The sequence below is a fragment of the Heptranchias perlo genome, chromosome 41 (assembly GCF_035084215.1).
Source record: "Heptranchias perlo isolate sHepPer1 chromosome 41, sHepPer1.hap1, whole genome shotgun sequence".
In the NCBI taxonomy this organism is placed as follows: Eukaryota; Metazoa; Chordata; class Chondrichthyes; order Hexanchiformes; family Hexanchidae; genus Heptranchias; species Heptranchias perlo.
The window spans coordinates 3,671,165-3,686,357 of record NC_090365.1 but is presented as its reverse complement, the minus strand read 5'-3'; the positions used below and the strand labels follow the sequence as shown (position 1 = coordinate 3,686,357).

Here is a 15,193-nt window from a genome sequence, read left to right as displayed (position 1 = left end):
TCAAAAGTACATAAATGGTTGTGAAAGACGCTTATATAAATGCAACTTGTTTCGTTCTAACGTGGAATGCTTTATCACAAGTGGCTGCTGAGGCAGAGATTGAGGCACCCCTTAAAAGGGGAATTGGGTAAGTATTTGAAACAAGGTAATAGGTTAGTGTAGATTGTTCCATTTGAACAACTGCACCAGCAGCTGTGAGCAGTTTTCTCTCTTTTTTCCTTTAGAGCTCGGATTCACAAGGGGAAGCAAGTGAGCCATCTGATGTTTCCGAAAGTACGTACCGTTTCTGTCAGTAGTGCCTTGCCAGTATGTTTATTCACATCTCTAATCATATTATTTCCCCGCCCTCCTTCTATCCCTTTCCCTCTATCCTGAAGGCTTATTTTTGGAATGCAGATCCACAGCTGCCAATGTGACACTTTATTGGAGTTAGCCACGCATTATTTCTCGAGCGAAACAGCTTGCTAATTTGCTCCCAGGCTTCTGCCTGTGGTCTTTGTATGTCATTGCTTAGTGTGGTCTCAACCCCGGTGGCCTTTTTCTTCAGTTCTGCGTTACTTGGACGAGTCTAAAATAAATTATAAGATTACAATCTATAAAATATGGTGGAGAATAAACATTCATTTTTTTTCAGCTTTTTACTGAAACCAAAGACAGAACGGCTAATGCAAGAATTATGGGTAGGATAAAGTTTAGTAATATGGATAAATGATAGTTAGCCTGAGAAAGCAGTGTTTGCTTCTGCAAGTAGCCTTTCTGAAGCCCTTGACTCAGGATAAAACATCTTGAGCAAACCACGCAGGAAGCAGTAGTCTGTCATTTTAAATAGCTTACTTTACCAGCTATACAGGAAGGTATTTTGCAGAGACATGGGTTACGGAAGATAGTTAGCCAGTGCCTAAAAGGATGATCATTTTAGGCAATGGAACAGGATCTATAAGGATGGGGCCCCTATGTTTGTGGGTGTTCAGCAACCTACTTGATGACCTCAGGGACCGTAAGATGTCCCCCAACGAATTTAACCTAAATGACCTAAGGGTCACAAGTTAAAACGTGATGACTCTAGTTGATTGCACAGATGTGACCATATATGGGCAACAGAATGACTCTAAAGAGGGGGGCGAAAGCGGAGACAGCCCTGAACCCAGCCGAGAGTCCCAGGCATCATTACACAGTCAGTTGCTTAATTACGGCATGATGTGGAGATGCCGGTGATGGACTGGGGTTGACAATTGTAAACAATTTTACAACACCAAGTTATAGTCCAGCAATTTTATTTTAAATTCACAAGCTTTCGGAGGCTTCCTCAGGTTTACCTGAGGAAGGAGGAAGCCTCCGAAAGCTTGTGAATTTAAAATAAAATTGCTGGACTATAACTTGGTGTTGTAAAATTGTTTATAATTATGGCATGTATTAGAAAAGGCCTGATAGACTCTTGCTAACTGTCTATTAATGTAATTAAATTCGCATGGACTTTTGACTAATATATTGAGCTGATGTTTCATGAGTTAATTAGAACCAAAATTTAACAAAATATATTTTTAAAAAATCTTGCGTGGGGCACACATTTCCTTCACTTATTTGCCTGTCACACTTTAGCTGTCGCACTCCAGATGTATTCACTGCGAGCAATGCCACGGGGCATGCTAGTATTTATAATTACGTGCGGTAAAAATGGGGATTTTGAACAGAAAATATGTAATTTGATTTTAACCTTTTTGTGTGTGTTTTGTGCTCAGAGGGCGAGGGATGCCAGCTGTGTGGGGGGCGGGGCCGGTGACGGTAGAACTCATTCGTGTTTCAGGCGCCCAGCGCTGGTGTCAAATGCTCCCAAAAGAGGTGTAGAATAAACAGATGCCAGTCAAGCTCCCCTCCAATATCTTGACACTGTGCCCCAGCCTCCCATTTAAGCAGAACATCATCAACAGCAGCCCCTCCGAGTGAGATTGCCAACTTGGTGGCATTTTGGTTGCTGTGGGGGCCCGTGCCCACTTGGGACTGGGTCAGGGACTGGCCAAACCTCACAACCAACAGACACACAGATGGGACCTTCACCCCAACAGTATGCCATTTATTTTGTGTCATCGTCCGTGGTCCATTCCTGGATTTACTGCAGAGGAGATTTACCAGAATGGTACCAGGGATGAGGGACTTCAGTTATGTGGAGAGACTGGGGTTGTTTTCCTTGGAGCAGAGGGGAGATTTAATAAAGGTGTTCAGAATTATGAAGAGTTGTGATAAAGTAGATAGGGAGAAACTGTTTCCAGTGGCAGGAGGGTCGGTAACCAGAGGACACAGATTTAAGATAATTGGATGAAGAACCAGAGGGGAGATGAGGAGAAACTTTTTTACGCAGCGAGTTGTTATGATCTGGAATGCGCTGCTTGAAAGGGCGGTGGAAGCAGATTCGACTTTCAAAAGTGAATTGGATAAATACTTGAAACGCAAAAATTTGCAGGGTCTCTGGGGAAAGAGCAGGGGGAGTGGGACGTTATAATTGGATCGCTCTTTCGAAGAGCCGGCACAGGCACGATGGGCCGAAAGGCGCTAAAAGATTCTATGATTTCTTACCTTCCGAGCTTTCCTCTGCAGTGGACTATCTGAGGAACTTGCTGTCGCGTTCACTTGGCCTGCAGGAGCAGACACCCGAGAAAGTACTGGAGGAACGTAGCCTGGCGGGAATAGCGAAGTACATCCTGAGCGAGAAATGTAAGTTGTAAACTATTTAACCGTTACTGACGTGCGATAAATTAAATCTTAAGTGCCATTTAAGTCTGGAATGTTGCTGAGTTTTACGCTTTCTTTTTTTTAAACTGTCCAGTGTTTCATTTTTTTAATTCATTTTTCTTTCAGGTCAGAAGATTATATGCATGGTTGGTGCTGGCATATCAACATGTGAGTGTTTAGACTTCTGTTAACTCGCTTGTTACAAAAGGGGCCTTTTGGCATTTGTTCCCACTGCGACCCATGACCCTGTAGTGAGAACACATTTCCACAGTTGTGTACAGCAGGACAGTGTCATAGTAGCTACAGCATAGGAGAGGCCATTCAGCCCATCATGCCTGTGCCCGCTATTTGAAAGAGCTGTCCAGTTAGTCCCATTCCCCCTGCTCTTCCCCCATAGTCCTGTAAATTTTTTCCCTTCAAGTATTTATCCAATTCCCTTTTGAAAGTTACTATTGAATCTGATTCCACCGCCCTTTCAGGCAGCGCATTCCAGATCATAACAACTCGCTGCGTAAAAAAAAATGTTTCCTCATGTCGCCTCTGGCTCTTTTGCCGATTACGTTAAATCTGTGTCCTCTGGTTACTGACCCGCCACTGGAAACAGTCTCTCCTTATTTACTCTATCAAAATCGTTCATGATTTTGAAAACCTATCAAATCTCCCCTTATCCTTCTCTGTTCTAAGGAGAACAACCCCAGCTTCTCCAGTCTCTCCACATAACTGAAGTCCCTCATCCCTGGGACCATTCTAGTAAATCTCTTCTGCACCCTCTCCAAGGCCCAGTGTGGTGCCCAGAATTGAACTCGATACTCCAGCTGAGGCCTCACCAGACTCAAAAGTCTGAGCTTTTTGTTTTTACCATAGCTTAGGCGTGTACTGTGGGACCTCACGGTGTAAATCCATGTTTTCAATCATTTGCACGGATCTCATGTTTCGCTGTCCATGGGGTCTAACTGGTGCAGGACGGAAGCTCCGTTTTCCGTGATAACAATAGACCCTTCACTTCGAAAGCAACTCACTGTTGAAACCGATGACCTGCTTAGCCGCTACTCGGATGCAAGTATTTTTCTAAATGCTAATTCTCTGAATCATTTTACCCCGCATAGCGGCAGGAATCCCCGATTTCCGCAGTGCCGGCACCGGTCTTTACCACAACCTTCAGAAATACGACCTGCCGTATCCAGAAGCAATTTTTGAAACAGGCTACTTCAAGGTAATTGTCGTTGGGCTTTTTTTTTTGTTTGCCCTCGTTGGGTTACGAGGCATTATATTTGCGCGACACTGGACTACGCAGAGTGACGGTGCCTTACAAAGTGGTTTGTGTGCTGCCTCCGCAGAGTGGGGTTTGCTGCTACATTTCGCTCACTCGCCGAGTTCATCTCTGGCTGCGTCACAGAGGACTGCGAGTTACTGTGTTTGATCATGAGTTAAGATGCTCCTTAAAACCTACCTCTCGCCACTTTTCTTGGTCAACTGTCCTAATGTCTCCGTACGTGGCTCGGTGTGAAGCGCCTTGGGATGTTTTACTATGTTTAAAGGCAATGATATAAATGCAAGCTGTCGATCTCCTTTTAGTCTGGGCTGCTGCGCCCGGCAGCCTTGTGTTGCAGGACTTTAGCACACTATTGTATCGTGCCAAGGAGGGCCGGGAATTGCACCTGGGATTCCCGCCCCATTGGGCTTCCAATCCCATCCGGATTGTCCGAGGGAAGGTGAAGAGCGGGAAAGACCCTGTCCTTCCCCGTCAGGGGGAAGAAGGCAAATTGTGGGCAGAATCGCTGCAGGTCAAGATGCCACTAACCAAGGCCCAGGATAAAGTAGCCTCCATCTGTGCTGTCTTTCGGGGTGGGAGGCCCGAGGGAAGGCAAACTGGGGGGGGGGGGAAAAAGAAAGGTAAATGGAAAAATGATTGCTACTAATTTCTCGCGGCAGCAAGGGGGGATTTGAGGATTTGCCTCACTCAGTACACCTGCAATAGCAGAATTCTTCAGCTGCTGGTGGCACCCTCAAGATCAAAGCTTTCCTTTGGCTTTCATCGAATTTACAGTTCAGAAACAAGCACTTTACAGCCAGTGAAGTACTTTTGAAGTGTAGTCACTGTTGTAGTGTAGGGAGCACGGCAGCCGGTTTATGCACAGCAAGATCCCACAGACAGCAATGACCAATTTTTGGGAATGTTGGTTGAGGGATAAATATTGGCCCAGGACACCGGGGAGAACTCCCCTGCCCTCCTTCGAATAGCGGCCATGGGATCTTTTACGTCCACCTGACAGAGCCTCGGTTTAACGTTTCATCTGGAAGACAGCACCTCCCACCTCCGACAGTGCAGCACTCCCTCAGTACTGGCACCGGGAGTGCCAGCCTGGATTTTATGCTCAAGTCTCTGGAGCGGGGACTTGAACCCACAACCTTCTGACTGGTGAGGAGAAAGCTGGTGGAGGGGAATTTAAGTGAAGACTTGCCCTTTAATATTTCTCTTAGGACACGGGTAAAGGTTCTTCAGTATAATGGTTTGAACTCCCAAGTGTCTGCTACTGCCTGATCATGTCCTGTGTCACTTTATTAATATCACCGACATTCTTCTGTTATATTTTAGCAAAATCCAGAACCATTTTTTGCACTGGCAAAGGAACTCTTCCCAGGACAGTTTAAGGTAAGAGATGACGAGGTTAATATGATGCATATAATAGAGTTTGGAAAAAATATTTCAAGCTAGCTCCCCTGATAAAGGCAGCCTGTATCTGTGCCAGGCTTATTCCTGCCTGTGCAGTTAGTTCCTATCAGATGGAGGGACAACAGGGACTCTGCAATTACCCTCAGTGCCCCGAGAGATAAGAAAATCAGTCAGGGTTCCTGACTCCGCTCCCCCCCTCCCCCTCCCCCTCCAATCACTTTCCAGTGACTCCTGCTGAAAAGTTCGGATGTCGAGGTTGAAAATGGTCGGCTTTGGCTGTGATTACTGGCCAAGATCTGGAGGGCAGGCAATGAGCACCCGTGAATCTCGCTCGCTCTCTCTCCCCTCTCTTCTCTCCCCCCCCCCCCCCCCGCTCTCTCCTCTTTTCCCTCGCTCTCTCTCTCTCTCTCTCTCTCCTTTTCCCACCCCGCTCTCTCTCTCTCATCTTTCCCTCCCCTCCCCCCCCCCGCTCTCTCTCATCTTTTCCCTCCCCTCCCCCCGCCAGCTCTGTCTCCTCTTTTCCCTCCCCCCTCCCCCCGCTCTCTCTCCTCTTTTCCCTCCCCCCGCTCTCTCTCCTCTTTTCCCTCCCCCCGCTCTCTCTCCCTCTTTTCCTCCCCCCGCTCTCTCTCCTCTTTTCCCTCCCCCCGCTCTCTCTCCTCTTTTCCCTCCCCCCCGCTCATCCTCTTTCCTCCCCCCGCTCTCTCTCCTCTTTTCCCTCCCCCCGCTCTCTCTCCTCTTTTCCCTCCCCCGCTCTCTCTCTTTTCCCTCCCCCGCTCTCTCTCCTCTTTTCCTCCCCCGCTCTCTCTCCTCTTTTCCCTCCCCCCGCTCTCTCTCCTCTTTTCCCTCCCCCCGCTCTCTCTCCTCTTTTCCCTCCCCCCGCTCTCTCTCCTCTTTTCCCTCCCCCGCTCTCTCTCCTCTTTTCCCTCCCCCCGCTCTCTCTCCACTTTTCCCTCCCCCCGCTCTCTCTCCTCTTTTCCCTCCCCCCGCTCTCTCTCCTCTTTTCCCTCCCCCCCGCGCTCTCTCCTCTTTTCCCTCCCCCCCGCTCTCTCTCCTCTTTTCCCTCCCCCCGCTCTCTCTCCTCTTTTCCCTCCCCCGCTCTCTCTCCTCTTTTCCCTCCCCCCGCTCTCTCTCCACTTTTCCCTCCCCCCGCTCTCTCTCACTTTTCCCTCCCCCGCTCTCTCTCCTCTTTTCCCTCCCCCCGCTCTCTCTCCTCTTTTCCCCCCCCCGCTCTCTCTCCTCTTTTCCCCCCCCCCGCTCTCTCTCCTCTTTTCCCCCCCCCGCTCTCTCTCCTCTTTTCCCCCCCCCGCTCTCTCTCCTCTTTTCCCCCCCCCCGCTCTCTCTCCTCTTTTCCCCCCCCCGCTCTCTCTCCTCTTTTCCCCCCCCCGCTCTCTCTCCTCTTTTCCCCCCCCCGCTCTCTCTCTTTTCCATCCCCCCCCCCCCGCTCTCTCTCTTTTCCATCCCCCCCCCCCCCCCGCTCTCTCTCTTTTCCCTCCCCCCCCCGCTCTCTCTCTTTTCCCTCCCCCCCCCGCTCTCTCTCTTTTCCCTCCCCCCCCCCGCTCTCTCTCTTTTCCCTCCCCCCCCCGCTCTCTCTCTTTTCCCTCCCCCCCGCTCTCTCTCTTTTCCATCCCCCCCCCCCCGCTCTCTCTCTTTTCCCTCCCCCCCGCTCTCTCTCTTCTCCTCCCCCCCCGCTCTCTCTCTCTCCCTCCCCCCCCGCTCTCTCTCTTTTCCCTCCCCCCGCTCTCTCTCTTTTCCCTCCCCCCCGCTCTCTCTCTTTTCCCTCCCCCCCGCTCTCTCTCTTTTCCCTCCCCCCCGCTCTCTCTCTTTTCCCTCCCCCCCGCTCTCTCTCTTTTCCCTCCCCCCCGCTCTCTCTCTTTTCCCTCCCCCCCGCTCTCTCTCTTTTCCCTCCCCCCCGCTCTCTCTCTTTTCCCTCCCCCCCCCCCCCCGCTCTCTCTCTTTTCCCTCCCCCCCGCTCTCTCTCTTTTCCCTCCCCCCCGCTCTCTCTCTTTTCCCTCCCCCCCGCTCTCTCTCTTTTCCCTCCCCCCCCCCCGCTCTCTCTTTTCCCTCCCCCCCCGCTCTCTCTCTTTTCCCTCCCCCCCCCCCGCTCTCTTCTCTTTCCCTCCCCCCCCCCCCCCCCGCTCTCTCTCTTTTCCCTCCCCCCGCTCTCTCTCTCTTTTCCCTCCCCCCCCCCCCCGCTCTCTCTCTTTTCCCTCCCCCCCCCCCCGCTCTCTCTCTTTTCCCTCCCCCCCCCCCCCCCGCTCTCTCTCTTTTCCCTCCCCCCCCCCCCCCGCTCTCTCTCTTTTCCCTCCCCCCCCCCCCCCGCTCTCTCTCTTTTCCCTCCCCCCCCCCCCCCCGCTCTCTCTCTTTTCCCTCCCCCCCCCCCGCTCTCTCTCTTTCCCCTCCCCCCCCCCCCGCTCTCTCTCTTCCCCCTCCCCCCCCCCCGCTCTCTCTCTTTTCCCTCCCCCCCCCCCCCCCCCCCCGCTCTCTCTCTCTCTTTTCCCTCCCCCCCCGCTCTCTCTCTCTCTTTTCCCTCCCCCCCCGCTCTCTCTCTCTTTTCCCTCCCCCCCGCTCTCTCTCTTTTCCCTCCCCCCCCGCTCTCTCTCTTTTCCCTCCCCCCCCCGCTCTCTCTTTTCCCTCCCCCCCGCTCTCTCTCTTTTCCCTCCCCCCCCGCTCTCTCTCTTTCTCCATCCCCCCCCCCCCGCTCTCTCTCTTTTCCCTCCCCCCCCCCCGCTCTCTCTCTTTTCCCTCCCCCCCCCGCTCTCTCTCTTTTCCCTCCCCCCCCCGCTCTCTCTCTTTTCCCTCCCCCCCCCCGCTCTCTCTCTTTTCCCTCCCCCCCCCGCTCTCTCTCTTTTCCCTCCCCCCCCCCTCTCTCTCTTTTCCCTCCCCCCCCCCCTCTCTCTTTTCCCTCCCCCCCCCCTCTCTCTCTTTTCCCTCCCCCCCCCGCTCTCTCTCTTTTCCCCTCCCCCCCCCCCGCTCTCTCTCTTTTCCCTCCCCCCCCGCTCTCTCTCTTTTCCCTCCCCCCCCGCTCTCTCTCTTTTCCCTCCCCCCCCCGCTCTCTCTCTTTCCCCCCCCGCTCTCTCTCTTTCCCCCCCCCCCGCTCTCTCTCTTTCCCCCCCCCCCCCGCTCTCTCTCTTTCCCCCCCCCCCCCCGCTCTCTCTCTTTCCCCCCCCCCCGCTCTCTCTCTTTCCCCCCCCCCGCTCTCTCTCTTTCCCCCCCCCGCTCTCTCTCTTTCCCCCCCCCCGCTCTCTCTCTTTCCCCCCCCCCCCGCTCTCTCTCTTTCCCCCCCCCCGCTCTCTCTCTTCCCCCCCCGCTCTCTCTCTTTCCCCCCCCCCGCTCTCTCTCTTTCCCCCCCCCCGCTCTCTCTCTTTCCCCCCCCCGCGCTCTCTCTTTCCCCCCCCCCGCTCTCTCTCTTTCCCCCCCCCCGCTCTCTCTCTTTTCCCCCCCCCCCCCGCTCTCTCTCTCTCCCCCCCCCCGCTCTCTCTCTTTCCCCCCCCCCCGCTCTCTCTCTTCCCCCCCCCCCGCTCTCTCTCTTCCCCCCCCCCGCTCTCTCTCTTTCCCCCCCCCCGCTCTCTCTCTTTCCCCCCCCCCCGCTCTCTCTCTTTCCCCCCCCCCCGCTCTCTCTCTTTCCCCCCCCCCCGCTCTCTCTCTTTCCCCCCCCCCCCCGCTCTCTCTCTTTCCCCCCCCCCCCGCTCTCTCTCTTTCCCCCCCCCCCCGCTCTCTCTCTTTCCCCCCCCCCCGCTCTCTCTCTTTCCCCCCCCCCCGCTCTCTCTCTTTCCCCCCCCCCGCTCTCTCTCTTTCCCCCCCCCGCTCTCTCTCTTTCCCCCCCCCCGCCTCTCTCTCTTTCCCCCCCCCCCGCTCTCTCTCTATCCCCCCCCCCGCTCTCTCTCTATCCCCCCCCCCGCTCTCTCTCTTTCCCCCCCCCCCCCTGCTCTCTCTCTTTGCCTCCCCCCCCCCCCCCCCCCCCGCTCGCTCTCTCTCTCTCTCTTCCCCCACCCCCAGTAACTGTCACTGCGTTGAACCCTGCAACGAGAGCCCGTTCTTATAATCTGTAAAGGTTTACTGACTATCTTTTATCAATATAAAACAGGGACGTACTTTGAACAAAAAGTACCTTCCTCATCCTTACCGTCCCCTTTAATAATGAACGTGTTTCTTCTGTAGCCCACGGTTTGCCATTACTTTCATGCGGATGCTGCGAGACAAAGGACTGTTATTACGCTGTTACACACAGGTATGCTCTGCCTCGGTCTGCTGCTGCTTCTTTCATTTTAATTTTATGGATTACTCGCTACTGGAACCTGGCTGGGAGAGGTCAAAGGTCAGACGCCCTGCCTTTCCCTGTTGACCCCTCTCTCCCCAGTCTGTCAATGCTGCTGCGTGATTTTTCAGCAGTGTATATTATTCGAGTAACATGAATGAAGCACTTATATATTTCCCCTTCCTGTTGTTTTTGTGCTGACTCCCATCTTGTGGCCTAGCAGGTAATGGCAATTTAATCACTCCACCATTGGCGGCCGTGCCTTCAGCTGCCTAGGCCCTAAGTTCTGGAATTCCCTCCCTAAACCTCTCCGCCTCTCTCTCCCACTTTAAGACGCTCCTTAAAACCTACCTCTTTGACCAAGCTGTCCTAATATCTCCTTATGTGGCTCGGTGTCTAATTTTGTTTGATAATCGCTCCTGAGATGTGCCTCGGATGTTTTACTACATTAAAGGCGCTATATGAATGCAGGTGATTGTTGTCTTTCATTAGCTGCTTTTATATTGCACTAAGTGCTGTTCTAGTGACTCAGGTTCCTGACACGTGGATCTCGAGCAACCAGCAGAAACATCGAGGTAAACTTGCGTGATGTGGCAGGGGCCAGTGACCGGGGAAAGACCTGTTCCCCTCGTGCTTTTCCCAGCTGGTGAATCCGGCGAATTGCCATCGACTGCAGGCGACTCGCGTGTAGGAAGCCAGTGGCACGAGCTTTGCGGAAAAGCATCTTCCGAGGCAGCCCCAGCGAGGAGTGGATCACTGATCACCAGCTGCCCTTTCATTCCCCCTTTTTTCCCCCCTTCGGAAGGTGCTGGCCCCTGTTGGGGTGCATTTCCGTAGGAGCTGAACACACCCAAATACCTTGCCCAAGCAGTCACTCTCAAATATGTGAGCTTAGATAGTGAGTGTCATCAGGTTATTCGACCATAGAAGGCATCACAAGCAAGCCCCATCTTGTCTTCACTTAACATGTGAAAGTGTACACTTTCCAGCAGGGTTTGTTGGAGAGCAATCGGGAGCAGGCATCCTGCCTGATTTTCCATCCCCTAGTCCAGTAGAAACACAACAGAATGTGTTTTTTTTTCAATATGTGTAATTACTTGCAGCTTGTAAGCTTTTATTAGAATTAAGGCATAAATTTAAAATTAGAGCTCGGCAATTCAGGGGTGATGTCAGGAAGCACTTCTTCACAAAAGAAAGGGGAGTGGGAATCTGGAACACTCTCCCACCAAAAAGCTGTTGAGGCTGGGGGTCAATTGAAAATTTCAAAACTGAGGATTGGTAGATTTTGAAGGGTATTAAGGGATTTGGAGCAAAGGGGCGGGTAGATGGAGTTATGGTACAGATCAGCCGTGATCTAATTGAATGGCGGAACAGGCTTGAGGGGCTGAATGACCTCCTCCTGATTCTATGAGAAATAATTACATTTTGATCCAGACAGCTGATGCAAGTTTTTGTGTGCCTTTCGTACAAACTTATGTAAAATGGAGGGGAAAGGCTCTCCAGCCTGTCCCACCCAAGCATGGTGTAGCCCACATGCATCATCAAGGCCCAACCCTGAGTCACAACCTTCTAGGAAAGGCAACGGAAAAAACATAAATATCAGGAAAAAAAATGGGAAATTCTCCTTGGCTCCAAAAGGTAATTAAACAAGTACCAGGAGAGTGCAGTCACTCATATCAATAATTATAACCGTTCCCTCACCTTGAGATGCCCTTGACTCTCAGGAACTCGCCCAGCTCCCTTTTCGAGGGACTGCAGTGAATACTTGCACGTTTTGGAAATCTGTTCCAGCGGTCGATTAATGTGTGAAAAGAAACACCTCCCGGCATCTAACCTAACCCTCTGTGTTTTCATCGTCTTTTTTTTCCTTAACGCTGTGTCCCTAGAATATTGACACCCTGGAGCGAGTAGTTGGGATGAGGGACGAGGACTTGATCGAGGCACATGGGACGTTCTACACCTCCCACTGTACCAACAGCACATGCAGGAAGCAGTATAACCTGGACTGGATGAAAAGTAAGTCAGCATTGATACACCCCTCCCTAACCCCCGATACCGGGACGGTATGTCAGCAGTGATACAATCCCTGTACACAGACGTAAGCCAGTATTACAATCGGGAAAATTTTTTTTTTTATCACTACGATATGCTGTGTACAGTTCTGGTCACCCTAGTATAGAAAGGATATTATTAAACTAGAAAGAGTGCAGAAAAGATTTACTAGGATGCTACTGGGATTTGATGGTTTGACTTATAGGGAGAGGTTGGATAGACTGAGACTTTTTTCCCTGGAGAGTAGGAGGTTTAGGGGTGATCTTATAGAAGTCTATAAAATAATGAGGGCATAGATAGGGTGGATAGTCTATAACGAGGGGGCATAGATTTAAGGTGAGAGGGGAGAGATACAAAAGGGTCAGAGGGGCAATTTTTTCACTCAAAGGGTGGTGAGTGTCTGGAACGAGCTGCCAGAGGCAGTAGTAGAGGTGGGTACAATTTTGTCTTTTAAAAAGCATTTGGACAGTTACATGGGTAAGATGGGTATAGAGGGATATTGGCCAAGTGCAGGCAATTGGGACCAGCTTAGTGGTATAAACTGGGCGACATGGACATGTTGGGCCGAAAGGCCTGTTTCCATGTTGTAAACTTCTATGATTCTATGCTCAGAAACTGCTTCCGGGAATTTTTATGCAAAATTACAGTCAGCAAATCATGCTACTTGTACAAATTTGTGGGTCATGTCACCCCATACAAAAGACGACGACTTGCATTTATAAAGTACTTTTGTTGTAATGTAGGGAACCCAGCAGCCAATTTACGCACAGCAAGCTCCCACAAATAGCAATGAAATAAATGACCAGATGATCTGTTTTTAACGATGTTGGTTGAGAAGTAAATATTGGCCAAGACACCATGGGGAATTCCCCTGCTCTTCTTCGAATAGTGCCCTGGGATTTTTTTACATCCACCTGAAAGGACAGACGGGGCCCCGGTTTAACGTCTCATCTGAAAGACGGCACCTCTGACATTGCAGCACTCCCTCAGAGTCGGAGTGTCGGCCGAGATTTTGTGCGTAAGTCTCTGGAGTAGGACTTGAACCCATGACCTCCTAACTCAGAGGTGAGAGTGCCACCCACTGAGCCACGGCTGACACCTGCTTTCCCTACTTGTAAGATTCACGACTGACACCTGCCAACTTCCCTACTTGTGATTGTGGAGGCACTTTAGCAACTAAGATTTTTAATGTTTTCCGTGAACTTTCATCAGTAGCAAAGCAAGCCTCAGAACGTGAACCATGGCCCAGTCCCCCGCCCAGCCCCCTGCTCTCTTCCCCCCCCGCCAGCCCCCTGCTCTCTTCCCCCCCCGCCCAGCCCCCTGCTCTCTTCCCCCCCCGCCCAGCCCCCTGCTCTCTTCCCCCCCCGCCCAGCCCCCTGCTCTCTTCCCCCCCCGCCCAGCCCCCTGCTCTCTTCCCCCCCCGCCCAGCCCCCTGCTCTCTTTCCCCCCCGCCCAGCCCCCTGCTCTCTTCCCCCCCCCGCCCAGCCCCCTGCTCTCTTCCCCCCCCGCCCAGCCCCCTGCTCTCTTCCCCCCCCGCCCAGCCCCCTGCTCTCTTCCCCCCCCGCCCAGCCCCTGCTCTCTTCCCCCCCCGCCCAGCCCCCTGCTCTCTTCCCCCCCCGCCCAGCCCCCTGCTCTCTTCCCCCCCCGCCCAGGCCCCCTGCTCTCTTCCCCCCCCGCCCAGCCCCTGCTCTCTCTTCCCCCCCCCCCCCCAGCCCCTGCTCTCTCTCCCCCCCCCCCCCCCCCCCCCTGCCCAGCCCCCTGCTCTCTCTCCCCCCCCCCCCCGCCCAGCCCCTGCTCTCTTCCCCCCCCCGCCCAGCCCCCTGCTCTCTTCCCCCCCCCGCCCAGCCCCCTGCTCTCTTCCCCCCCCGCCCAGCCCCCTGCTCTCTTCCCCCCCCGCCCAGCCCCCTGCTCTCTTCCCCCCCCGCCCAGCCCCCTGCTCTCTTCCCCCCCCGCCCAGCCCCCTGCTCTCTTCCCCCCCCGCCCAGCCCCCTGCTCTCTTCCCCCCCCCCGCCCAGCCCCCTGCTCTCTTCCCCCCCCGCCCAGCCCCCTGCTCTCTTCCCCCCCCGCCCAGCCCCCTGCTCTCCCTCCCCCCCCCCCCCCCCCCCGCCCAGCCCCCTGCTCTCTCTCTCCCCCCCCCGCCAGCCCCCTGCTCTCTCTCTCCCCCCCCGCCCAGCCCCCTGCTCTCTCTCTCCCCCCCCGCCCAACCCCCTGCTCTCTCTCTCCCCCCCCGCCCAGCCCCCTGCTCTCTCTCTCCCCCCCGCCCAGCCCCCTGCTCTCTCTCTCCCCCCCCCCCCCGCCCAGCCCCCTGCTCTCTCTCTCCCCCCCCCCCCCCGCCCAGCCCCCTGCTCTCTCTCTCCCCCCCCCGCCCAGCCCCCTGCTCTCTTCCCCCCCCCCCCCGCCCAGCCCCCTGCTCTCTTCCCCCCCCCCCCCCCCCCCCCCGCCCAGCCCCCTGCTCTCTTCCCCCCCCCCCCCCCCGCCCAGCCCCCTGCTCTCTTTCCCCCCCCCCCCCCCCCGCCCAGCCCCCTGCTCTCTTCCCCCCCACCCCCCCCCCCGCCCAGCCCCCTGCTCTGTCTCCCCCCCTCCCCCCCCCCCGTCCAGCCCCCTGCTCTCTTCCCCCCCCCGTCCAGCCCCCTGCTCTCTTCCCCCCCCCGCCCAGCCCCCTGCTCTCTTCCCCCCCCCCCCCCCCCCCGCCCAGCCCCCTGCTCTCTTCCCCCCCCCCCCCCCCCCCCGCCCAGCCCCTGCTCTCTTCCCCCCCCCCCCCCGCCCAGCCCCTGCTCTCTTCCCCCCGCCCAGCCCCTGCTCTCTTTCCCCCCCCCCCCCCCCCCGCCCAGCCCCCTGCTCTCTTCCCCCCCACCCCCCCCCCCGCCCAGCCCCCTGCTCTGTCTCCCCCCCCCCCCCGCCCAGCCCCCTGCTCTCTTCCCCCCCCGCCCAGCCCCTGCTCTCTTCCCCCCCCGCCAGCCCCCTGCTCTCTCCCCCCCCCCCCCCCCCCCGCCCAGCCCCCTGCTCTGTCTCCCCCCCCCCCCCCCCCCGCCCAGCCCCCTGCTCTGTCTCCCCCCCCCCCCCCGCCCAGCCCCTGCTCTGTCTCCCCCCCCCCCGCCCAGCCCCCTGCTCTGTCTCCCCCCCCGCCCAGCCCCTGCTCTGTCTCCCCCCCCCCCCGCCCAGCCCCCTGCTCTGGTCTCCCCCCCCCCCCGCCCAGCCCCCTGCTCTGTCTCCCCCCCCCCCGCCCAGCCCCCTGCTCTGTCTCCCCCCCCGCCCAGCCCCCTGCTCTGTCTCCCCCCCCCCCCGCCCAGCCCCCTGCTCTGTCTCCCCCCCCCCCGCCCAGCCCCCTGCTCTGTCTCCCCCCCCCTGCCCAGCCCCCTGCTCTGTCTCCCCCCCCCTGCCCACCGCACTCTGCTCTGTCTCCCCCCCCCCTCCCGCCCAGCCCGCTGCTCTGTCTCCCCCCACCTGCCCAGCCCCCTGACTCTGTCTCCCCCCCTGCCCAACGA

General features: G+C 56.0%; 1 protein-coding gene across 1 annotated transcript in view; it reads left to right on the top strand.

Annotated features, from left to right (window-relative positions):
• sirt2 (sirtuin 2 (silent mating type information regulation 2, homolog) 2 (S. cerevisiae)) overlaps positions 1 to 15,193 on the top strand; it is a 40,687-nt gene that overhangs the window by 2,723 nt on the left and 22,771 nt on the right. The window contains 8 exon segments of the mRNA XM_067974924.1: positions 225 to 273; positions 2,593 to 2,709; positions 2,854 to 2,895; positions 3,834 to 3,940; positions 5,324 to 5,380; positions 9,560 to 9,577; positions 9,579 to 9,629; positions 11,543 to 11,672. Coding sequence (XP_067831025.1) covers positions 225 to 273; positions 2,593 to 2,709; positions 2,854 to 2,895; positions 3,834 to 3,940; positions 5,324 to 5,380; positions 9,560 to 9,577; positions 9,579 to 9,629; positions 11,543 to 11,672 — 571 coding nt within the window.